The sequence below is a fragment of the Papilio polytes genome, unplaced genomic scaffold, assembly GCF_000836215.1.
Source record: "Papilio polytes unplaced genomic scaffold, Ppol_1.0 DF824158.1, whole genome shotgun sequence".
NCBI lineage: Eukaryota > Metazoa > Arthropoda > Insecta > Lepidoptera > Papilionidae > Papilio > Papilio polytes.
This window is the reverse complement of record NW_013525046.1, coordinates 2,102,156-2,127,549: the sequence shown is the minus strand read 5'-3', so window position 1 is coordinate 2,127,549 and position 25,394 is coordinate 2,102,156. Positions and strand designations below refer to the sequence as shown.

Sequence of the window (25,394 nt, the reverse complement as noted above, 5' to 3'; positions counted from 1 at the left end):
AATGAAACATATTAATCAATTAAAATAATGTGTAACGTTTTATGATTTATGGCGAACTATGGTTAGATAAAATATCTTTTAAGGCATTTTAATGGTTTAATCTTTTTACCATTTTTCACAAAAAGTTGCGAAATCCCGAAATTAATGTTATTTGTTAATTTTTTTTGACCAAAGTACACGTCATGCTTAAACCATAGGCCTTATGCAAGATCAATTCTTTAGTCTAGCTAAGTTTACAGTTGTTTGACTCTGATTGTCGATGGTTCAAACAATATGAAATTGAAATATGAAAACAATTTTGCTCAACTAAAAGGTGTGTAGAACTAAGTTCTAAAGCCGAAATATCAATTAGATTCATATCACAGAATGAGATGGCAATACAATTCAAGTCAAGAATAAGTATGCCCGCCAGGAATTGTGCGGGCAATCCCTATTGTTGTTTTGATTAAATTTGTAGATTGTTCTTTTTATTCAGCATCCGCTGAAAATGAAATGGACGGAAAAAATATTTTTAAACACCGAACGCTGCCTGCGTTCTTGTGATACGAATATTTTGATGGACTGGGTTTTTGTTCTGTGTGAATTTATTTAAATTCAAATGTGTATGAAAAAATTGTTTACCGCCAAGAATTAAATTGAAAGATTAAATGTTCCTTAATATGTAGTTTTTTTTTAAATTTTCACTACATGAAATAATGTAATATATAACATTAACAATGTAATAGAAATGTAACATAAAAGAGTAATTAAGAGATTATTATATTGATACTTTCATTATCGGAACTCAGTATGAGTGCTGATATTAGATTCTTATAAGATCTGCTTCAAGTAATTGTTACCAGCTCCTCAAGTATGGTAGATTAGGTTATTTCTTGATTATTAATCTCTATGCGTCACTATAAACTAATACTAGGTATCTATGACAAAAGAGAGAGCTGTTCTATGTATCATAAGGGAAATATAATTAAAAAAGATAACACTTGTTCCAAAATTATTTATTGTTGATTCAAACAATTTATCCAATTAGTAGATTTCTATTTTTGATGAAACATTATGATTATTTAAAGTTTCGTGACACATTATCATAACTAGTTATTTTACGGTTATTACTCACATCTATTTTTCCGGTGGCGGCACCGACTAGTTTTGGACCCATCTGGGGTCCATCTTCAGGGCGAGTGTTACTGGGGTTGTTTCGCGGTCCCGTCGCGTCTCGCACGCAGTAATGGGCGTAAAACAATTAGTTAAAATATTACAAATAACAGATACAGGAAACTAAGACAATATCACATTTTATAAGTGAACCGGTTATAGAAATGGTCTGATATTTTAAAACGACCTTTTTTAATTTACTTAAAATTAAATTTAAGCTGTACTAAATACTTAATGTTAACTTGGGCCACGTCATAAACAATATATTCATTATAAAAGAGGTTAGTCTGTGCACCACTGTTAATTGGCGTCCCTAATGGCACTAGAACATTTTGTAATATAACATCCTCTGTTGGGTTCGGTTGAATGAGACCAACTCCCCATACTGAATGAATATCTTCAGGCAATGTAACATTCTGTGCTTTATAACATTTTTTTGAATTACCAAGTGCTACTTCACACAAAAGAGCAAAGCCAATAGAATTGTTTTTATTTACAAAACAATAATGAGCAGATTTAGAAATCATATCGGCAAAATAAATTCCTTTACCAAACAAATAACCTGTTGCAGGTGCTTCTGGTGGAGCTATACGAAGTCCCTGTGATAGAATCCCTGCAATGTTTGTGGTTCTAGATCCATGCCAAAGCAAACGCTTGTTATGAAGTTCTTTATATTTGTTGTAGCGGTCTTCTTCTCCAGCGCGCGAAACTTGGTAAAGGCAATCAATCTCGATTGTATAACCAAGCGAATATTGCGTATTCTCCAAATAACTCTTTACAAGATTATAATCCATTGAACTATTGTCTAATGGTGTTATAACTGCATTCAGTGAGAGGTAAAGTGATTCAATTGGACTCACAATATCATCAGACGCAGATTTTATCAAATCATAAACTATTTCAACTTCTAGTAGACTATCTAACATTTCTAATTTGTTTTTTATTACATCTACATTATCTAGTAACGGAGGTTTTTTCAGTCCAAAGTTATGAGGTACTATCGTATATAATTTATTTGTAGAATCTTTGATTTTCTCCATACTAATCGTTCCTTTATCAAAGTCTTCTAGGAGACTTGAGAGTATGCCATAGCCAAATTTGATTTGTTCTTTAGTAATTTTTCCTAGAGGCATTTTATCAACATCTAAGTCATATTGTAAAAGACAGTTGTCTATAACTTTCTTATCAAATATTTTAACAATCATCTCCTGAATAGACATTGGCAAATTACAATCACTTTCAATATTTATCTTTGACATTGAAATATCAAAGTAGTTGATATCAACAGGCACATAGGCTCTCGGAATTTTAATGAAGTGATGTCCCGAAAGTTCTCGATGTTTAGTTTTTTGCATGTAGATTGTCTCAAAATGGTTCTTCGCTTCCCAGAATTCAGTGAAATTTTCAAGTTTCTTGCCACCTATCGACGTACCTATTCTTCCCCAAGAACGGAATACCCAATATTTCTCCTGACTATCAGCTTCTAACAATTGAAGTTTATAAAAAGAATTTTTATTATCGTCCACACTTGTTTTACTCAAAACAACAGAGTAGTCATTGATTTGTTCTTTATAAACGTGGGCGACATTTTCTAAGCCGGAGTCCGGATCCACAACCATACCATATTTAATTGTTAACTTTGTTTTTTTCGCTTCATCCTTAGTATTTTGTGAGATTTGCTGGAATAGATTTGAATCACGGTTTACAATAGTTCTTAAAGTGGATTTACAAAAATGACGTCGCAAACCTGGACATCGATAATCTTTAAAAACCGGAATATGTTCTAAAGCATACGGTATTTTCATAGTGGTTTTCTTAGGTGTTTCAGTCTTGTAAGTACATTGTGTCCAAGCGCTCGTATCACCAATACACTTGTAATAAAAAGTATCTAACACAATTTTTCCTTGTTTACATTCTGGACATGTTTCGGGAACACCGCAAGTCATACAATCGGCAAGTATATCTAAACTTTCTTCTCGACTTTTGGGAATTAATAAAAGATTTGTATCGATTAGTTTCTTGAGCTCATTGTCATTCAAAACGCTTAGAGATTTACGATAGTGATCAAATAATCGTGATTCTCCTTCAATCATGTCTAAATATTTATCGGAATTTTCTTCATCATGTGCACTTACTTCAAGATAGTTTGATAAATTTTCAATTTCTTTATTAATCAAAACTTGGTCATTTTCGTTAATCGTTGAAAAGCCCGACATTTCATCAATATTTCTGAAATATAAATGATCTTCTCTTTTCATAATAAAACACTGAACGTGAAACCACATAAGACTGTCTCCAAATCTTGGATCATAATGTGATTTAGAAATTCTTATTTCATCTTTGTAGATTTTTTGATCACAATGACGACACTTGGAACTACTAGTTTTGGAATATTCAATGGAAAATGATAGTAATGGTGTTTCATTTATGTTTTGTTGTCTGTTGTTGTCAATCTGTCCTTTTTCTTGATTGTTTAGTGTTGTAGATATCATAGATTTAATTTTTGCATTAAGCCGTTTCATATCATCGTATTTTAGTACGTTGAACCTTTCAAAATCAAAAATACTCTTTGGTAATACTTTCTTGAAGAAACACTCCTCATGATGCCAATGTATTTGACAACCGTCATAAAATTTAGATTGTAATAACATTCCAAAACGTAATATACCTTTATCAATCTTTTCTTTGCACACTTTACAGTTGGCGTTTCCCGTTTTTGCATATTCCACTTTGTACGGTAAATTTGCCATTCTTGAACTGCTTTCACTTTTTGAAGATAAGTAACTTAAGTGATAATTGTTTTAAATAAAATTAATAATGCTATAAATAAGGTGAACAATGCTGTTACTTTCTATAGTCAACTGCAATTGATTTTGATAAAAATATTATAGATAAACACAATCGATAAGTCTTTGTCGCTAAAGTCTAGATAATTGTAAGTGTACGATACGGTATGATAAAGCTGTGTGAAAATGATGTTACCTACTGATTCAATTTCCATAGGTTTGTAAAATGTTAAATACTTAAATCATGTAAAATTTAATTAAAAAACAGTCTTTTTTGTTCTATTTTCAGATTTTTGTAGATATCGATGGATGCAATTAAATTCTGATTGGCCTCTTTTAGTTAATTAAGGGAAATAAATTTGTATAATAAATAAATTTGTACATTTCATCTAACATTGATGTTAGAATCACAATAGGAAGAAAATGTAAATAAAATTAGGTTATATTCAGGACAATATATTTATTTAAAAAATGTATATAATTTGATCAGTTTGGTAACATACAAAAATTGTAACACACATTTATTTGAAGTGAAATTTTAATTGTGCCAAATATTTCACATTTACTTGGTTTACGTCATAAACAATAAACTCATTATAAAGTAGCGAGCTCGAAACCTTTGTTGTAACATGTGTACCAAGAGGTACTATAACACCGTCGTTTAACACTCTATTTTGTGATGGATCCGGTTGCGTTCGACCAACTCCCCATACTGAATGTGTACCGTCGGCAAGTTTTTTAATATTTTGTGCTGCGTAGCATTTCTTCATTTCACCTAAAGCTACTTCGCACAATAAAACAAATCCTGTTGTATTCGACTTATTCGCAAAACAATAGTTAGCAGATTTTGAGGACATGTCTGCAAAATATATTCCTTTGCCAAACATATATCCCGTCATAGGCGCTTCCGGAGGTGCTATACGCAAACCCTGTGAAAGAATTCCTACTAGATTTGTTATTCTTGATCCATGCCAAAGTAAACGTTTATTATGTAACTGTTTGAATTTGTCATAGCGTTCTGCTTCGCCTTCTCGCTTAACTTCAAAAAGTTCCTCAATCTGAAGTGTGTAATTTGAATGCGTTGGAGCATGTGTATTTTTCAAGTAAGTAGAAACAAGTTCAAATTCAGGTGTCGTTTTATCCAAAGGTCTGATGTCAGTTTTTAATTTAAGATAATGAGATTCTATAGGACTGAGAGAACCATTAGAAGGTGATTGCAATAATTTATATGCTATTTCAATATCTAGCAGACTGTCTAATAATTCAATTTTTTGTTTGACGTATTCTGCCGAATCCAGAAGTTTAATACCTTCAGTTCCGAAGGTATGCGGTATTAAAGTATAAAATCTGTTTGAAGCGTCCGTAATTTTTTTTTCATCAACAAGATTATTATCAAATAAGTGAAGTAAATCTGATAGTACACCGTATCCTAATTTGATCTGTGATTTTGACAACTTTCCAAGAGGCATTATATCAAGGTCGAGTTTAAATTCTAGAAGAGTTTTGTTCATGATTTCAGTATCAAATATTTTCATTATTAAATGTTGAACTGATTTGGGCAAATTAACTTGAGAGTCAAATTGTATTGTCGATTGCTTAATATCCCCATAGCTTATATCTACTGGAACGTATGATCTGGCCTTTTTACTGAATTCTTCTGAAATCCAGTCATCACCCGTTTTTTCAGTATAAATCTTTAGGAAATGAACTTTGGCAGCATCAATTGATGTAAAGGGATCACTCTGCTGACCACCTATTGTTGTTCCTATTCTTCCCCAAGAACGATAAACCCAATACTTGTCTTCGTCATCAGATTTTAATAATTGTAGCTTATAATATGAATTTTTATTGTTTTCTACACTGAATTTACTTAAAACTTCTGAATAAGCTTTTTCACCATCCTTGTAAACATGTGCAATATTGTGAAGACCTGATTTTATGTCAATTGGATGGCCATCTTTAATCACCGATTTTACCTCTATATGTTTTGATGAACTTTGATACATGTTTCCTGATTTAGGTTCAACTTTACCATCCAAAACATTTTTGGGTATTCTTTTGAAGAGATCCGATCCCCAACTAGCTATATTTTGTTCCTCAATAAGTCTTAGAGAATCTAAAACTGTTCCATTTTCAGTATTAATAAGGTCAAAGTAAGTTTCATCGATTACTTCTATATCTTTATTTTGAATTGCTTGTATCATAGTAGAATTTTTATCTAATTCTTCTTTTGTAGTAACTACAGCAGCAGTTGTATCTGTAAGTTTGCTTACGACAAGACCACCTAATTTCAAAATATTACGCTTGAGATCTTCCTTAGGAGTTTTAAGTTTACCGTACAAAAAGAATTGAATATTCTTTAATGGATAAGATATTCCTCTGTAAGGATTAGCAGAATCCGGTAAGTCAACATCAGTGGCTTGTGATGGTTTAATCGAAAATATACGTTGAATAATATTACTTTTGTAATTTTTAAATATATCATGATTTCTTAAGGATTCGGGTACCTTGAAAAGGTCTTTATCAGGTTCTTTAGTGGTATAATGGCATTGTGTCCATGGAGTTACATCTCCAGTACACCTATAATTAAAATCATCGAGTATTATTTGACCTATTTTACATTCGGGGCATTTCTGTGGTACTCCAAAAGCCATGCAATCTGCCAAATTATCTATGCATACTTCCCGACTTGAAGGCAAATCAAGATCGTTTTCTTTTAATAATGCTTGTATTTCATTTTTTGTTAAATCTTTCAAATCGTTTCTGTATGCATCAAATGCTTTACTCTGTACTGTCAATTTATCTTGTAATTCTTCATTAACCACAGTGTCGTCACCATTGTTGGAATGTGTTTTTATTTTTTTAACAATAAAGTCGTCATCTACAATTGAAATTTTTTCCATTATCATTGCTTGATCATCTGATCTAAGATTTTCAAAACCTGGTATGTCTTTACCCGTAGCGAAAAACATAAGGTCTTCCCGTGTGTCAACAAAACACTTGAGATGATACCACATAAGGCAATCACCATATCTAGGGTCATACTTAGATTTCGATATTCTTATTTCGTTTTTGATTATTTTTATGTCACAGTACCTACACGTTGCACTACTGGTTTTTGAGTATTCTATGGAAAATGTTGATAAGATACTTGTATTGCTAGAATCTAAACTTCTTTTAGAAACTTTATTATCATCAGAAAGTGGTAACGCTGCTTGAGATACATTCTTAACTTTCTTTTGTATTCTTTCTTGATCCTTGTGTAAAAGTAAATTGTACTTTCCTATTTCATTAACATTGTGAAGAAATATTTTCTTGAAAAAACATTCTTCGTGATGCCAATGAGATTGTATCTTGTCGCAAAATGCGGATTGTAAATTAATAGCAAAGCGCACTGACCCTTTATCAATTTTTCCTTTACATATTTTACAATCTGACTTATCACTTTTGGCATACTCCACCTCATACAACGAAGCTGACATTATATTGGTGACAAAAACAAACAATGATCACAGCACGTTCACTACGTTCGAAACTAAATCATAACTGCAGTCGATATCGTGTAAAAAAATTTATCAGTTTATGTAGATAACACAATATAAAATTATTGATAGTGGTATTCAGTACAGTATTTTCTTATTTTTATACTGGGTATGTCAACATAGTGCAATATTAGTTTCGTATAACTATTTTTACGAACGTGACAAACAGTTTACGATTCAAAATTTTGTATAAGAAATTAAATCTTGATCAATAACTATAGCAAATAAATATCACATTAAGAGAAACGGGCACAATAAATAATTTGATAGACACTTTTCAGATACAAGTGATTTGTAATGTTTTGATAGCCTTAAGTATTTGGATGAGGAACCCAAAAACTTAACTGATAAAATCTTTATCAATACTTATAAATCATACTATCTAATGTTATTGAAATTCTATTTTGTATTGAATATTTCTGCTTATTTCAAAGATATTAAAACTGAACGAGATAACCATAGACCCAAATTCACTTTGTACACAAATTTACCAAAATATTTACCAAACAATATCAATTAGCACAGAGTATCAAATAGTTGAACATTAAACGTACACTCGATCCAAAAGTTAATAGTTTCATAGACAAGTGTACTATAGAATTAATAGTAAAATAGTGAACAGCACTTCACAACTCCCGTGAGTTCCGCAACCTGGTATAAGCAAGTTTGTAAATTACTAATTAATAACGAATTCGGCTACAGAGAGTACTGAAGTCAGACTTTGTTGAAGAGATCATTTAATTTTACAACTATCAAAACCATATATAATTTGTAATACTGTGGATGCGTATTTTACATTTAATTTATCTTCCCATCTTCCCGTTAAGCACATGTCTTTGTGTTCCAGGTTAATCTATCTTCTGTCATTTCAGTCGTTACTTATTTCTTGATCATGTCACGTTACACGAACTCCATCTTTCTCTTTCTAGGCCTAGCTTTACCGAAGTACTAAAAGTAGTAATAGCTAACGCCCGCGACTTAGCCGCGCGAAATTAAAAGAAACAAAATTGACTAGCCTATGTGTTCTATGAGACTAGCCATTCCACCTATGCAAAATTTCATCGAGAGCCGTTCAGCAGTTTAGGCTACAAACGTTAACAAACAACCATCCATCTGAACTTTTGCATCTATAATATTATTAAGATTGAAAGTATATATTTCCGAGTAGTTAAAAAATATAAATTAAACAAAAGTCTTGACCGTGCGGTGAAACATAGATATCATGTAACAGTGGTCATATCCGGCGCTACAATGAATAATTATCTGAAAGTTGCGCGGACTGAGGTATTCCAATTTCACTCGAGGGCAGAACAGTGAGCCAGAGTAGTTTAGCCAGCATTATAAGCGTTAAAAATACTCCACAAAACCTTGTACAATTATTGTTTTTCTAATACGTAACACATTATATTAATATATTAATATCATTTAATTAACAGATGCAGACGATAGTAAACTTAGCAGGAAGCTTAATTAAAATTACGTTATTGGTTAACTTTAATAATGCGCCATCTGTTGGCGAAAGTTAATCGGATTTTAATTGCCTTGAATACTTAGCGAACAGAGGCTAATAAATATTTTATATTGTAAAATGAAGCAAGTAATTTTGAAAGCTAATTTCTTTTTTATGTTAAAGGGGAATAATGTTACGAAATTCGAAAAAGAGAAGACATCGGCAAGATCTGTAGAATTGCAAATGTAATATAATGCGTCTACAATTCTGCGGATTTAGTCTGGACTGGTCCGTTATTCCAATGTTATACGAGTATCATTCCTACAATCTGACATTATAAATGCAAAAGTTTGGATGTTTGTTAGAAAGTATCTCCAACACGGTTGGACGGACATCGACGAAATTTGCCACAGATGTAGAGAACATAGTTTGGATGAAAACATGGGTTACTTACAATTATTTTTTTAATTTCGTCGGACGAATTCACGGTAGAAGTTAGTACATAATAATGCAACTACGAGTCTATATTTTTTTATTATTGAATCTATCAGCGCTATTTCAAAGAATTACTTTTAGATATATTTGTATTTGTTTATATAAATGGGAAGATAAAATTGTACAGATACCAATATTTGCTAGTATAAGTCCACTTTGCAATATAATACTAAGGACTATAACTTAGTTGCACTAAGTATCCAACTTTCTTGATATACAGGAGGCTCTATTGTTCCACGGGCTGTCTAAAGCGGTTTAACTTTACTCTTCATTATAGTTTTAGTGTGCAGATGTGCTCTTCGTAGACATCCCTGTAACTTCACCGTCCATTTTACTACAGTAATGAAGGTACCACCTGCTAAGTTAAATTATTATAAAGAAAAATATTAAAAAAGTTCATTAATATTTTATACTATACACATACATGTTGAAGGATACGAAGGTAGAGCAAGGCTGGAGAAAGTATGGATTGTGTGAAAGAGAATATGCTTAAGGGAGTGAATTCACATATGACGGTTGATAGCATGGAAGAGCAGTACACACTGTGCCAACCCTCCATACACTGTACACTACACTGATACATGCAATATTCTTGTTCACGACAGTGAAATGTATGCAACTAACTATTTTAAGTCTACATTTAAAGAGGAAAGATGTATTTTAGTATGTAACGAATAAACAGGTAAACTACTGAGTCGATTTCTTGATGTCGAATGGTATAGGTGGTGCGGATTTCGAGTTAACAATACGAGTAGAGATGGAACTAATTTTAACAAAAGAACTGATAACTTTAACAGAAGAAAGCTATCATTTTTCTATGCATTGAAATGAATAAGTTCGATTCATTGATTGGAGGTGGATATCAAAAAGTCCCTCTTATTTCTTTCTATGTGTAAGTGTTCTTACCATCTATCACACTAGTATAAGAGTTTGAAGTGTACTTGTTTGTAGTTTCCCTAATACTTGCTTGTTTGAACTAAACAAGAGGTCGATTGTGTCATATACAATACTATAGGACTCCCGGAAATATATATCTTATTTGTATGCATTAATTAAATAAATTCAGATGACAAGTAGGAATAGGTAATTGTCCAGGGAACATACAAGATACTTGGATTAAATTTAAAGTCTATAGCAACAAAAATAAGGATTTTTTACCATGAGACAGTTTATTTTGGCCAATAGTAACGTCGCATCGTCTAAGTGCATTGTTTTTTTTTACATGGTGTAAAACTATTTATTTTTAAAAAAACAAATGGGTATCAGATGGTAATATCAATCCTTTATCCTCGATGTATATCAATATGTCGGACATAAGCAATCCGCTAAGTGCTGGAAGCGTTGCTTGATCAATATAGGGATTGGAAAAGTTTTGTCGTCTATTACTTGTATATATGGATTGAGAAATTATTTATGTTTTAGTATTTAACACTTTATATTATTGAAAACGATATTTATAAAAACTTTATACGAGTAATATAGAAAAAAATTAACCCCTATGTTATCATCGTCATCATGACCAACTCACTATGTGTTCCGTAATAGCCTAATAAGGGGTGATTAGACCATATTTAACCACGCTAGCACAGTGCGGGTTGGTTGACTTCACACATATCTTTGAAATTCTTCGCCGACATGTGCAATTTTCATCACGATGTTTTCCTTCATCTTAAGAACGCCGGGTAAATTATGTATGTACATATGAAATTCGAAAATCACATTGGTATATAGCGGGGATTCGAACCCAGAACCTATAGATTACAAGTCAAGTGCTTAAACCCCTGAGCCACCGGCGCTCTTATACATACAGCATTTTAATATTAAATGTCAAAATACCATTTGCATTTTGCATAACCTCTGGCTAGATTGAGAATGTCATTCTTTCTTTGTATACGCTGTCGTTTTTACTTTATTACCCAACCTTAACTTAATAAAATGTTCTTTTCTCGCACAAAGAGTTTGCCGTTTCATTTAATAATTACATTTACAGGGCAAAGCTTTAGTTTTTGTTCTATTTACGTGCTCCATTAAAACGGTTTTCTTGCGAAACTTAATTTATTATGAGGAGCGCATATTTTAACAGATTTACTCTTAAGACCCTTTTATCTTTTGTTTTTGTTATGCGATTTTTCTTATAGTTACACTAAAGTACTTTACAATAAAAACTTACTATTATTTTAATTCGAAAGTTTGTATGTCTGAATGGATGTTTGTAAGAAGATATCTCCTAAATTGCTAAACGGATCTCCATGAAACTTTGCATAGATGTAGAGCATAGTCTGGAAGAACAGATAAGCTAATTATTCTAAAAACTAAAAAGCAAAAGATCTCTAACAAACTACTCGAGTAACTTTATTTGTGTATGGAAGTTAGATAAATGTATCAAGAAAATTAATTTCACTGCTTCGCCTTTTCCATCAGTTTCTATTGGACTGGAAAATGAGCAAGGCATCGAGTATGTGTAATTTTCCTAAACATTTGACGCGCTATAGGCGTGTTAAATAATAAACTAACACAATATTTTATGCCACATGTCCTGAACTGAGTTATTTTCTAAGGAAAAAACACAGACACCTAAGAAAGGTTTAATTTATTTACATTAAAGTTCACCAATGCGGATTGTTAGGTATTATTCAGGATTAATGTAGCTAGGCATCAATTTTTAGTCTCTGTAAAAGTGGATAGTTAGTTAAAAATCTCGTAGGCCTGAAGTGCGTGCTAAGGGCAGATTGTGCCGCGAAAACCGAACCCATTGTGTTCGGCACACTGGTGTTGAATTCATATGAAATAGAAAAATGTAATATACGCATGTTTCTACATTACATGAGCTATTTCTCTGTTCTTTATTTAAAAATACAATAAATCAAAATGCTACTGACTGTAAGAGATTTTAATGTAACCCCAGCACAGGTGACGGGTTACCCTTATCAAATGTCGATTACTCGGACGAGTTGGGACTTTTGTTTATAAAATGTGTATTTTATTCTTTTTCGCAGAATATAAATAAATGTAAATACTTTTAGACAGAAAAAGGTTATCCGTTTTCATGTCTCTGAGAAAATCTGCATATAGGATTATAACCCTAAACAATATATATAGAAAAAGCTACATAATATACAGCTACATGATATATTCAATTACTCGTATAAAGGCAGAGCCAAAACAATTAGAAACTAAAAACTTAAAATTTTACAGATAGATTTCTGACATTACTACGCTATAAGAGCGTTGGAAGTGCAGCGGTTAACTGGTTTGTTCAAACACATTATGAAAATTAAAATGCATTTTTTTTATATTTCTGTGTCGTTTCAAAATCATCTTAAAATTCCTTATAAGTCACGAAGAGTATGTAAGTATGCATTTCTCAGTACACTTAAAACTTTAGTGTTAAGCTTTTGGCACTTCACTTTGCTGTATACAATCTCTTAAGTGCGCAGTGGGAACTTATAAAAAATTTATGCCCCTTTCTACTCGTTTCTCTCCTCTAGGTGGTGAGTTACAGAATCGTATTTAAAGTTGAAATTACTTCAAAACCAAAAAAAATATATCTATATTAAATAAAAAAGAAAGTTAATGTAGTAAAAATATCACTAAGAATAAAAATACCGTTTACTAATAATTTGATTTATATCTTACTAATAATAATTTGAAAGTTTAGATGGATGGATGTTTGTTAGAGCATGTCGCCTAAACTGCTGAATGGATCTCTATATGGCATTGTATTGGACTAGAATATATAGGTTATTTTAACAAGTGAATGTAGTCACAGTCGAAACCTAGTTTAAATGATATAAAACAATAAACCATACTAAATAGAAAAGTTAAATCAGAAATAAGCGGTTTATACAACAAGCGGTTTGTCCCACATACGTCTATCACTAACCACGATACCCATAGACTGTTCGCTTGTTTATTGCAAAATTAATTGGCGAGTAATTGCCTGCGCTCGGCTGGGCCACGTCTGAAGGCGTCCTGCTATTGACTGCTAGTTAATTAGATCCGAACTGCTGAGAACAATGCGGAACAAACTGCTCAGATGTGCGGCTCGCCTGCTAACGCTCGGCGACTCTGCGACACGAAGACAGTCCCATTTATAATTCCCTAGTATTAACTACAATAACTAGTAAGAAATTATTCTTCATCTGTTTGGGAATGTGCACGGTTTCAGCTAGCTTAAGCTAATATACTGTATTTTTAATGGTTTTTGCATCAAGGATCGATTCAAGCGAATTACAGTACTATAAGATTTATTATGTGTAAAATAAAATATTTTATACCTTAAGTGAGTGCACACCTTAAACTAAACTATCCCACAACTGTTTTGTCGCGCTTTGATTCCTAATTGTTAAAATGGTGGTGCACACTATTAGATTTTTAGTTGTTCAACTAAACAGTTGAATCGGTTGCGAAACAGTCGACAGTCGCAAAACAGTTACGCGATAGTTTAGTCAAAGGAGAGCGCCCGATCTTATATTTTCTCTTGAAATAGCTATAAAAAGTTTTCTGTTAAACACAAGTATTAAACGAAACTATTGAATTATAATATTTCAAAAAGATAAAAGCTTTAGGAAGACAAATTTCCCATTAATCAGACCTTGTATTTATCAGAAAATCCTGAAAAAGGGTCTTCTTGTTAGCAGTAACGGGGGTTAACTGTCGGACCTGATCAGGTAAACGTGCGGAATTAATCACACCTTCACGGAAGGGATCAAGCGATAGTCAGCGTTTCGACATGTGTGGCTTTGAAAAGTGCGATAGATGTGCAAATCCAATTGAGAAAAGTAAGTATGCCTAAATATTTTTAAAAAAGAATACATTCGTCGTAGTCAATACATTATCATTTTAGAAATTAACAAGCTGTTGCTCGCGACTTTGCCCGATTGCAATTAAATAAAAGACAGCCTATGTTACTCACAGATGAAGTAGCTTTTTAATGGTGAAAGAATTTTTGAAATCGGTAAATAGTTTTTTATTTGCTTATAATATCCAAAAATAAAAATCTTTCCTCTTTATTACATTAGTATTGATAAAGGATTTCAGTTTATTTTTTCGATTCCATCATGCGCTTGTTTTGTGTGCAATTTGTTTGTCCACACTTATGTAAGCTATATTATTTGGACAACTGCCAATCGTATCAAGGTTCAATCTATGTAGATCCTAAGCTGTTAATCTGGTGCTTCGACATACACCATTGTAAATGAAAAGTTACGTCATGTAACACAAATTTGTTATCAAAAATATAAAGGACCATCATTTGATTGAAACTGTATGTTACACTTACGAGTATGTCCTTGAGTTACACTCTAAAGATAAAGTTGTTAAAGTGAATTATTAATTCAATTTTTATTGCTTGAGTAATCAATGCACGTCACCGTGAATTCGACGCTTTCTACCGTAAATTATTAAAATTTGATCCAAGAAACCAATTTTAACTTAATAGCCCCAACTGCGTAGAACCTTTTCTCTGAGAGAATAGATCCTCATTCAATTATCTAAATGAAATCTGGATCAGTCTTGTGATCGCACGGCGTTAACACAATTTGTACCAGTCCAAGTCGAATTAAGAATAAAAAGTTATTGGATCTTTTTATTGTATAAATTACTTCCAATAAAAGATTTTTTTATGTCTTTACGTGTATGTATGTACATATATTATGGTGTGATTTTTTCGTTTATCCTAGAAATTTTCCAATAGAGCTTAGTAGAAAGTTAAACTATAATAAAATATATATGTAAACATACATTTACGTTTCCACTCACCTAGAGAATCCATTACGAGCTGGCAGCGGAAGTGAGAGGTTCGCGTCGCCGGAAGTCGCCGGTGTACACCGGATATGATGTTGAAATTCCTGATTTCCGGTGCAACGTGGCTTTCATTTTGTCCAAGTAGATGCGCTTAACAATAATAAATCGTCTACTGTTATCTTCCACTACTTAGATTACAAATAGAATTATTTTAAAGGTAATCTGTACAAGATAAGTAATAGTTAATTTTAAAAGTCTAACACTTCTCAAATAATAATGTTTATTTTTGATATTTAAACAAAATTTACATTAAACTAATATTATTCTCTTAAGACTTTTTCCTTTTTGAGTTTATCTTACTTATCAGACTTACAATATTTAGTATTTTCCTTGCATTTCTAATCTACAGTAGGTTTCCACGGCGCGTTGTCTGTCCATCTGTCTGAAACTAAGATATCTAATGTGCTTCTGACAATTGGAGCCATTCTAGCTATTATATACTGCTTCGCAGAAATGAATTTTGTAACTGAGTCCGTCGTTCCGGAGTGGGTTGTGTGTGACAGTTACCTTTGATAAATGGCATATAACTAAATCATTCCGCGAACGCACGAAAATATTTCACACATCACGGAATAATGTATCGCGTAACTTTAATAGTGTTTTGGTGGTAGTTTATTTTTACGGTTTATAGAGCGAGAAAAAGAACGATAGGTAAATCGGAAAAATCGGGTAAGCTTCATACGGTTTATAAGAAGTAGAACTAATATTTTAACCAAGATTTTTTTTTTAATAATTTTAATATTTTGCAAGAAGGGAGTGACGACTGAGATGACGGATGATAGTGCTTTGGAGGACGAAAACCCGGTGCGCCGACCCTACGGGAGTAGGATAAGGCAGGGGAGATGATGATGATGATGATGATGAACTAATATTTTATCCATAATTTACTTTGCCGCAGTTAGGCCTCAAGCTATTGAATGAAATGGTTAATACAGAGTTTTAAAGCCTATTTCGTACTATTAAAAAAAATTCTTATCTTTATTGTCATTTCTCATGGGTTTATTAAAATGTTTAGTTTTGTTAAGTCCATTAAAAGTTGACAAACTAGGTGCTCAGTTACGAAGACGTTGGAAGATTTCTTGTTGTCAATTTAAAAGTTTTATTGCGGATTCTCTTTCCAGCTTTCCGACCATTTAAACACAATTAAAACCTATTTAAAGTTAGTTAACTAATTTAAATAAAAATAATAGAATTAAGTCGTATTATATTTTGATTAAATTGCACAAATGTTGGTCTTGATCTTAGTCTATTGTTTAAAGAAATAAAAAGCGCTATATACGGTCAGTTCTAATTGAAAGTTTTAACTAACTAATCAGTCGAACTATACAGTGAAAACTGCGTCTGTAGGCAAAATTTTAACTAAACAGTTACATTTTTGCCTACACACGCATAATTTTACTCATACATCTTCAGAAGAAACTGACAATTAAAACTGAGACTTCGTAGCAGTCTTAAATAACAGCTGTAAATTTTTCAGTGTGAAATGTCACGATAAGGAGTCTTAATCGAAAATTGTATGATACTTTACGACAAATCTTTCAGAATAGACACCTACCTAAAATAATGGCTTTCATTTTTCTCAACATGTTCTTTTAACTATTGTCTTCTTTCCTTTATGGACCATGTTTTTTTTTTCGAATTAATATTACGGCCTAAGTGCGCTACAGTACAACAAAGTTAAACGAACCACGAATGTGTGCACACGAATAACCGAATAGCTCGGATTACAACTATCCCGTAAAATGCTATAAATTTATCATGCGGTATAAGATACAAGAGGATGGCGATTACAAAAAAAAAACTATTCAAATATGATCCAAGTTGTGCTGAAGACTGTACAGTTTACTATCCGAATTCTTCTTCATGTAGTCAAAAAATAACTGGTTTTACTTCAAAACACTTGACATTATATTCCGCAATCGTAAGTCTCTCCAGTCTTCCGTAAAACTGAGAAAGTCACCGACCAGTTTGGTTACATTTTACACTTTTTTTTTAACATGCCAAGTTCATTCTCTAATTAGAGTTGGATGGTAAAGAATTTATAATGAAACACTAGTAACTACTTTATTTGGCATTTATCTATTTTTAAGATTTTAAAACGTATTAGTTACTTTAAAACTTTTCAAACTATAAGGTTGTACATTGTACCACACGATGTCATGTTTCGACCGCCCATTCGTATCAAGTTGGCTCCTGAAAGTTTGTTCCAATTATTCATTGCATATGCTGAAAGGATTAGGACATAAGTTAACAACAATAATATTATCAAAAATTTTATTTAGTGTTGCAGAGCAACTTCAAATTACTGATTTTTAAATCCAATAGATTTTTTTTAGATCAGTAAGAATTCATCTGATGTCAATTAAACAATAGAAAACATTTTAACAAAAAAGTGAAAGTTTAGATGGATGGATGGATGTTTGTTAGAGTTTGTAGCCTAAACGGCTAAACGGATTTCGGTGAAATTTGGTAGCAGTCGAAGATAGTTTGTAAGGATACAATACTCACGTTTGTTTTTTTAATTTCACACAAACGGTGTCGCGGGCGAAAGCTAGTATAAAATAATCTAATCACTTCTCTTATCAATATTAAAAAAAATCATTCATTAGAATTTATGTTGGTTCATTAGATTTTATGTTGGAATATCAGGTGTGTTGAACATTATCGAGGCGAGCTCCCGGTGCAATAAGATAGGTTAGGTCACATGACAACGACAAATGAGGCCGTAACTCTCTGCGTCCCCTCTTAAGATTTTCTTATACACCGGTTATTACATTTTACCTGCACCGTGCCGTTATTAAGTCTGGCAACGTTGAGTTTTTCTTTGCTTTTCTTACTCATAAAACCAGCGTGTACCGCAATGTGCGACATTTATTTCATCATAACTTACTTTTATTTCATTTTTAAAGTTAAAATATAAATAATTTTATAAGTTTAGATTTTTATCAAAAACTAATCTACTTAAAGTTTTTCTTTAAAGTATTTTAATTTATAAAATAAAATATCATATACGTATGATGAAAAATATCAAATTAAGAAACTTATTACAGAATACTTCCAAAGATAAATTAAAGAACTTAAGTATCTATGGCTATAGACGCGTAAGCTCATTTTATTGTTAAGACCACTACACACGTTTAGTTTTACCGGAATAATCGGATCGTTCAGATAAATCTAACGAGTGTAGGTAAAATTGAGAATGGGATAGCTCTCAGTTTTGTTATATTTACCTAAACGATCGGACTATTCAACTAAGCGTGTGTAGCTGGCATTAAAAAATCTATATATTACTTTAGTTGTTAAAAAAATGTTACGTATTAAAGGTAATAAATTTTCTCGACGATTGTACTCGTATATGTTTCTATCGAATAAAGCGATCTCTTCATTCCGACACTTTTTTATACTTCTGTAAGATTTATGTTCAAACTTGCGCTATTACTCATCTGGCTCCTGAGGAGTTTGTTTTTTGTAATCGATTCAACTTCTTTTGCTATCAAGTTTACGTAACTTAGAAAAAATGAATTAAGCGATCACTTAATTGTATTCTGTCATTTATGAGATTAACTTAAAACTATTTTTTTATTAATTACAAACAATAAACTTTTAATTATTGAAATCTTGGATGATGTCTATTTTATTTATTTTGAGCTCTTTTTAGCAGATTCCTTTTACTGCAATGTTAGTTATACTCGTATATATTATGTTATTATAAACGTATACAGTACACATGAATGCAAATAAAACGTTAAGTTTCCTATTAATGTTTAAAATTCATTGCTACCTTCTTATAAAAAAAATATTTTTTATTATTTAAAGTGTACACGTAATGTCAAAAATCTTACTGAGACTCTTGATTGTAAATGTAATTAGACTTTATTCATAATTCAATCAAATGAGTTGAAATAAAAAGAAGTATTTTCTTTCAAAGGTACAATAGCAAATATTAACAGGACTGGATTGATTAACCCGTGTGTAAAATGATTTGGTTCAATTTAATGCACCGTAAAATTTTATTCAGGTTTAATGAAACCACACGCACTATCGAAAACTAATTATTACTTCTGAATAAATAATTGTATGATGAAACCTGGACTATGGATTTGAAATAAAAAAAAATGTGGAAACTTCTAATGTTTATTGTCTCGCTAATTTTCGTTTTCATTATCTATTCTACTCTTTTCACTTTCTTGCTTATTTTCTACAGTTTTCATTCCGATACATATACTGTATTCTTTAGTGTTATTAGATAATAAAGCATTTGGTCGATTTCGGTAATGAATATTGGTGACATTTTCACAATTAGCTCCTCTTTTGTCGCCTTCAAATCACTTACTTCAAATTATAAACACGTAAATATACACATATAGTACAAAAATGTTATTTTCCCCTTTGCGTTCTTCCATAATATGTTTCACACACCATGATCTGTGACCATTCTCGTAGTCTTTGATGCAGAATTATTCTCTTCGGTATTTATAATATCATATTAATAAATATGTCGACTAGACGAAACTTTCGTTGTACGTATATTATTTTATAGACTAGTCGACACTTCAGTGTTCCTCAAATCAGGCACGTTTAACGTGAAATGTCTGTTACAAGTGCATTTACTTTGTCCGCCAATTTGATCTCTGGCGATACAAATGTTGGGCGATCGAAATTTTTCAGCTCTTCCTTTTTCGTTGTCTTTTGATCTATCATGAATCTTATATATAGGTCCTATATCTTTTTTACTATCTACTTTATCACTTTTAGTAACAAATTCAGGTGATCTTTGGTATAATTCAGATGTCAGCCAGTTCTGTTGGTAAGTTTTGCTTTTGTTGCTTTTCAAATGTGAATAATTATTGCGATCGGAAGCGGTTTCTACTTCGGTGCTATGTTCACTTGAATAACGTTGGGACATCCAAAGATATCGCGCCATCGGTTCCTCTGGTCCCCATAAACGTGAAGGACGGAATGCTGATGCCACTTTCTGAAAAGAAAAACAATAAAAAATGAAAAAAAAATGAGCATATTATTTTACATAAACTGTTTTAGAGATGTCAGGATTGGGTAAATCTAATTTACTATGGTTTAGTTTTCAGAGGACATATCTCAACTACTAAATATAAATTTATTTCCGCATACCATGAAATTTCACATTTTGATTGGTTGATATTATATAGTCAGTGATGATCGCTTAATAAAAGGTGGATTGTTGGAACTCCCTTTATCGTCTCTTTTAGTTAAAAATTCTGCTTACCGTAATCAAGTTGAATTGTTCCTCTTTAGCAACAGCTATGGCAGCAAATATCACTATGATGACAATTATTAAAATTAGTATCCCGACTAAAGGCCAGAGCACTGGACCATGGGCCCAGGTAGTACGTAGCGACGCTCGCAGCCACCATCCCGTGACACCCAGGAGTATGAAAGGAGTTAACCACCATACAATTATCCAATAACTGGACAATCTCGTCCCGGTGACAAACTGTACGTCGATAGTGAGGTAGAACCAGCCTGGAAGTTATACGAAATATATGTTAATTTCCAAAATCCAAATAGAAAAAAAATCACAGGGCAAACAATTAATACCTGTAGAAAGTATTATATGATTATCTCTTTTAACTAATTTGCTATTTTATTTTTGCAGGCGTCTCGACTGTCATCGATTACGGTAGTGTTATTTTTCTGATATGTTAAAATGCACCAAATACTAAATACTTTTATTCCAGCATATTAAAATTAGCTGAATACTTACCGTATAAATAAACGAATCCTACTACTTCGATAGCGGCTGTGAATACGGCCAACACTGGCACCACCATTTCATCTAACAGCGCCACTATGTCAAGTCCACTAGCCAGTACTGCGACCGTCAGAGCTGTCCCAACTGCTGACGTTGCTGAGGCGTAAAGCCGCCATTGGTCTCCGGTTAATCGATGCAGTTTGTCGTACACGGGAAAGAGTAGTGTAAGCTGAAAATTGATTTACATAGATATTTTAATTTATTATTATATCACAGGTAACAAGAGTTTATAACTATTTGGGATGACTGTTCGAATATTTGGTAATGAGACAAAGAACTTCTAAAGTAAAGTCAATTCTGCAAATGTTTTTAAATGAAAAAATATTTGTACATATAAACCATATAAATCTACATTAAGTCTTCTTTGTTTAAACCTTTACAGTATTTTAAACTTATATAATAGGTTAAAATACACAATGTCACGGTCCAGCGAATAACTGACGGAATAATTTTTCTGTTTATGTTGAAATATTAAATCGCACGATGTCGTTAACGTAACTATTACGAAGTTCTAGGAAATCCAACTTTGTTAGTACAAACTGTAATGTGTGAATATTTTTTTGATACACTTAATATAAAAAAACATAAACATTTATCTTATATAGTTAAAGTCAAAGGTATATTTTTTCTGTATTGTATACCAATCCATTTCTATTTAATGACTTTAGATAATTGAAAAACTTCTTATTACATATACATTTCCTTATTCCAATCAAATTCGTACAAGGCTCATTTCAGATGACGTTTATATTTGCGTCAATGTAGGTTGTGTTTTGAATAGCATTGTTAACCTATAATAATACAAGCTTACCACACTTATAACCCCGGAAAGTAGAACTAATGCGAACGCCAAAATCGGCCATTCCTTAGCTCTTCGCTCTGATACTGAAGATTGATAGATTAGCACCAATATTGTTATGATCCCCAGATCTTTCTTGCTGCTGCCACTGATGAACTCCCAAAATAATACCCACAACCATCCTGATAGTATGTTTGAAATAATAACAAATGTTGACACCCTGAAAACGAGGAACGAAAATAATAAACACATGAAAGGCACAATATTAATAATATTTAGAGAAGTGGGTTTTTTTACAGCATTAAAAGTATGGGGAATGTAATAATTGATTAATAGGAATCGTTTTAGATTCATTTTTAGTATAATGTAACTGTTATTTGTGTAAGATACTAAAATTTAAACAAACATTTGACGACTACGTGAACTAACCACACAAAAGCCACAAAGCAGATTGTATTTCCTTCAAATACTATGATAATGTTGTATCTTACAAAACATATGAATAAATATTAAAGTGTTCCCAAGTTGCCAGAAGAAAATTAACAAAACACGAACCATCTGACGTCAGAAAACGAGTAGACCGTCCCACCAGCACTTATCAGATATCCGCTAACGATCTGCGTCGACAGCAACGCTTGTACCAACGCACTGTGCCAAATGTACGGTTCAGACATAGTCTTCCAATTCTCACAATATTCCATTAATGAATACAAACTTCCATTCTCCGAGAGAAATGAAGCAAGAGCTATAGCGATTATCAAGATCATTGGACTTATAGTTAGAAACGATATCGTTAATGACTTCCTTAGTCTGTACAACCTGCAATATAAAACAACAGTATGAAATCTTTTATTTGTCATTTATTTTAACTATTTCTTCCCGTTACGTTTTGCTTTAGAAAACATTTTGAATTTGAATTTAGAAGCATTATTTTCTTCTTTTTCAAAAATTTCAATAATAAATGATTCAGCCTTCTTGATACAATGGTAATTAAACGAGAATATAATTAGCATCAATAATTTTATTGTGACAAAGTACATACCAATTAATACTTACATAATGGGCACAAAGAACCATAAAACGAATATTAAAATAGCCATTACGCCGAGATACTGCGGGTGTTCAGTGAATGGCGCCAAAAATGTTGAACTGAAATTGTTAAAATAATTAAACACAACTTGACTGGTATGAAACGTTCAAAACTTTCGGTATCAAATCATTGGCAAGCTTGATTCAAACAAAAGACAAATTAAAAAGATCTAAGTTTATTCCTAAGGTGTCAGAGACAATGAAAATTATATCGCGCCGTTCTGACCTACGTTTAGAATTGACCTTAATTGACAAATCGAATGAATCCGCTATTATTTTTAGTTCGGGACTAGGTCGAGCTATTCCCATTTTAACAACCTTTTCACAAGTTATTAACGAGTATAACTTACTTGAAACATTCTGACGCATTCATTTTATTTTCATATCCATACTGAAAAAACAAAAACATATATTATATTAAACAATAAAATAATTCTTTCATTACATCAGCGACTTTGCAAATAGCAACATAAATAAAAAATGAAAACTCATATAAAACATCGGTCGCAAATAGAGTGACAAGTCGATGAAAGATTTGGAATATTAGACGACGTGAGGCACCGTTGTTAGTTAGGGAATATGACGTCACGTGTATATCTTTTAATTTAAAATGCTATAACATACATTTTAATTACTTTTTATCTTATTTAATGCTTACCGGTGTGATATGTAATTTGATACAATCCTTTAGAGGAATGGATCCTTTTGCGATCCATATTAAATATGCAAAAGCGAGCGCAGCGTAGATCATACCATACGCACAGCATAAGTACGAAGTCAATAGTTTTAAATGTCCAATACCTGTAATTATAATCATTTAGTTATCACAACTTAATATTCTTGACAAAGTAAACAAAACATCAAATAAAACAAACTGCTTGTTCAAAAATGTTTCTGGTAATTATTTTCTAAAGTGGTGGTTGTCTTAAAATTATAATGGTTCATTGTACTACTTAAGACAAAAAGTTGAATAAACCCGTTAATTAAAAGGAAACAGCATTACAGATACAGCGAGTTAAGAAGCGTATTTTAATTAGTAATTGTTATAACTATCGCAAAAAAGACAGAACCAGGATTTATACTTTTTGCGATATTTGAATTTAATAAAATACCATCTCATAAATGACTTTTTTCATCAGAATTAACTTGGAATTTAATTCATTAATAAAAGTAAATCAAACCTCTAAGTATTGGAACAGCCCTCCATACACCAACAGGATCCTGTTGGCTGAGTTGTCCCATCGTCAACTGCAGCATCGTGATCGGCAGGCCGAGTGTTATCAACCAGAACGTGTAAATGATCAAGTACTGCAGGTCGCCGTATCTGAACGCCTCTCTCGGGAGACGCACCAAGTTGAAGAGAGTCAGCGATATCGCGATCGTGGATACTTGTATCTTGATCGCATCGTACGCCCGTCGGACTGTCTGGAACAGAAAATATTACTGATAGAATATTACTGAAGAAAGTATGGATGGATTGTGTGATACAGGATATGCGTAAGAAGTTAGTGAATTCAGATATGACAATTGATAGAAATGTATGGAAGAACAGCACATATGCCGACCCTCTTTAGGGACAGAGCAAGATGATGATGATTATAAATGCGGAAGTTGGTATGATTGGATGTTTGTGACTAAATAAAATAAACTATTATGTATACCTTTTTAACCAATCATTTTAGGTTTTAATTTTTTTACATACTCATTCTATTGTAACAAACATTGTTATTCACACAAGATTTAAAAAAAAACAAAGACTTGAAGCAAATTACTTAACAAATGTGGATATTAACATGACTTTGAAAACAATAATAAGCCAGTCTAGAGTCAATTATTACATGTTTACAATGACTGTATAAGAGGTATAATGAGTACCAATTTATATTTAGTATTTGACGTCAATTTTTCTGTATTTATGAAGAAGGCCGTAAATACATAGACAAATATATCTAACCATATCTTTCCATCAATATTCTTAACTCATGGAGACAGTGATGTGCCAGCTGTTGTCCAGCAAAGGTATATTAATAGTCAAAGGAAAATTGAGTAATAGATAAAATAAAATAAGAAACTACTTAACGAAGATTTTGGCAAATTAACGATATATTTGGTAGGGAATTAAATCCCTAACAAAATGTCTTGTTTAGATCATTCACAAACTGTTTTTAAATATATCCTCTTTGCAAAAACAAGGATTTTGTTTAAATAATTTAATCCACATATTTCAATTGTTATAATAAGAGTGTGAACCAACAGGAGGAATTTAAAAATGATGTGACTAACGGACATCTTGCCGTATTTGTATGCATATTTAAATCTCATTGTCTATTAGAATATCACAAATATATTGTTGAAACGATATCGAACCGATACTTGATGTTTTGTAAACTCGTAGCCGCATTGAATGGAAAATTAACGTACTGTTAGCGACGAGGTGATCACAACGATTCTGTTTAGATACACTATGCGTCATTCTGTAGATCGA

At 32.1% G+C, this 25,394-nt stretch overlaps 3 protein-coding genes across 3 annotated transcripts; all 3 read right to left on the bottom strand.

Annotated features, from left to right (window-relative positions):
- Positions 1-1,006: 1,006 nt before the first annotated feature.
- LOC106111573 (poly [ADP-ribose] polymerase-like) lies at positions 1,007-3,995 on the bottom strand. The gene has a single exon (XM_013293700.1). The coding sequence runs from the start codon at positions 3,900-3,902 to the stop codon at positions 1,350-1,352; it is 2,553 nt and encodes an 850-aa protein (XP_013149154.1). The 5' UTR covers positions 3,903-3,995; the 3' UTR covers positions 1,007-1,349.
- A 1,561-nt stretch (positions 3,996-5,556) lies between these two features.
- On the bottom strand, positions 5,557-6,910 carry LOC106111507 (poly [ADP-ribose] polymerase-like). Its single transcript, XM_013293625.1, has 2 exons — positions 5,915-6,910; positions 5,557-5,595 (listed from the first exon to the last, which is right to left on the bottom strand). The coding sequence occupies exons 1-2, from the start codon at positions 6,908-6,910 to the stop codon at positions 5,557-5,559; spliced, it is 1,035 nt and encodes a 344-aa protein (XP_013149079.1).
- A 12,436-nt stretch (positions 6,911-19,346) lies between these two features.
- Positions 19,347-24,346, bottom strand: LOC106111506 (sodium-dependent nutrient amino acid transporter 1-like; the record flags this gene model as incomplete). Its single annotated transcript, XM_013293624.1, has 9 exons — positions 19,347-20,205; positions 20,476-20,732; positions 20,974-21,190; positions 21,833-22,040; positions 22,376-22,639; positions 22,877-22,969; positions 23,260-23,300; positions 23,568-23,710; positions 24,091-24,346. Coding segments are annotated over 9 exons (1,920 nt in total), but the record flags the coding sequence as incomplete, so codon positions are not given.
- Positions 24,347-25,394: the final 1,048 nt, after the last annotated feature.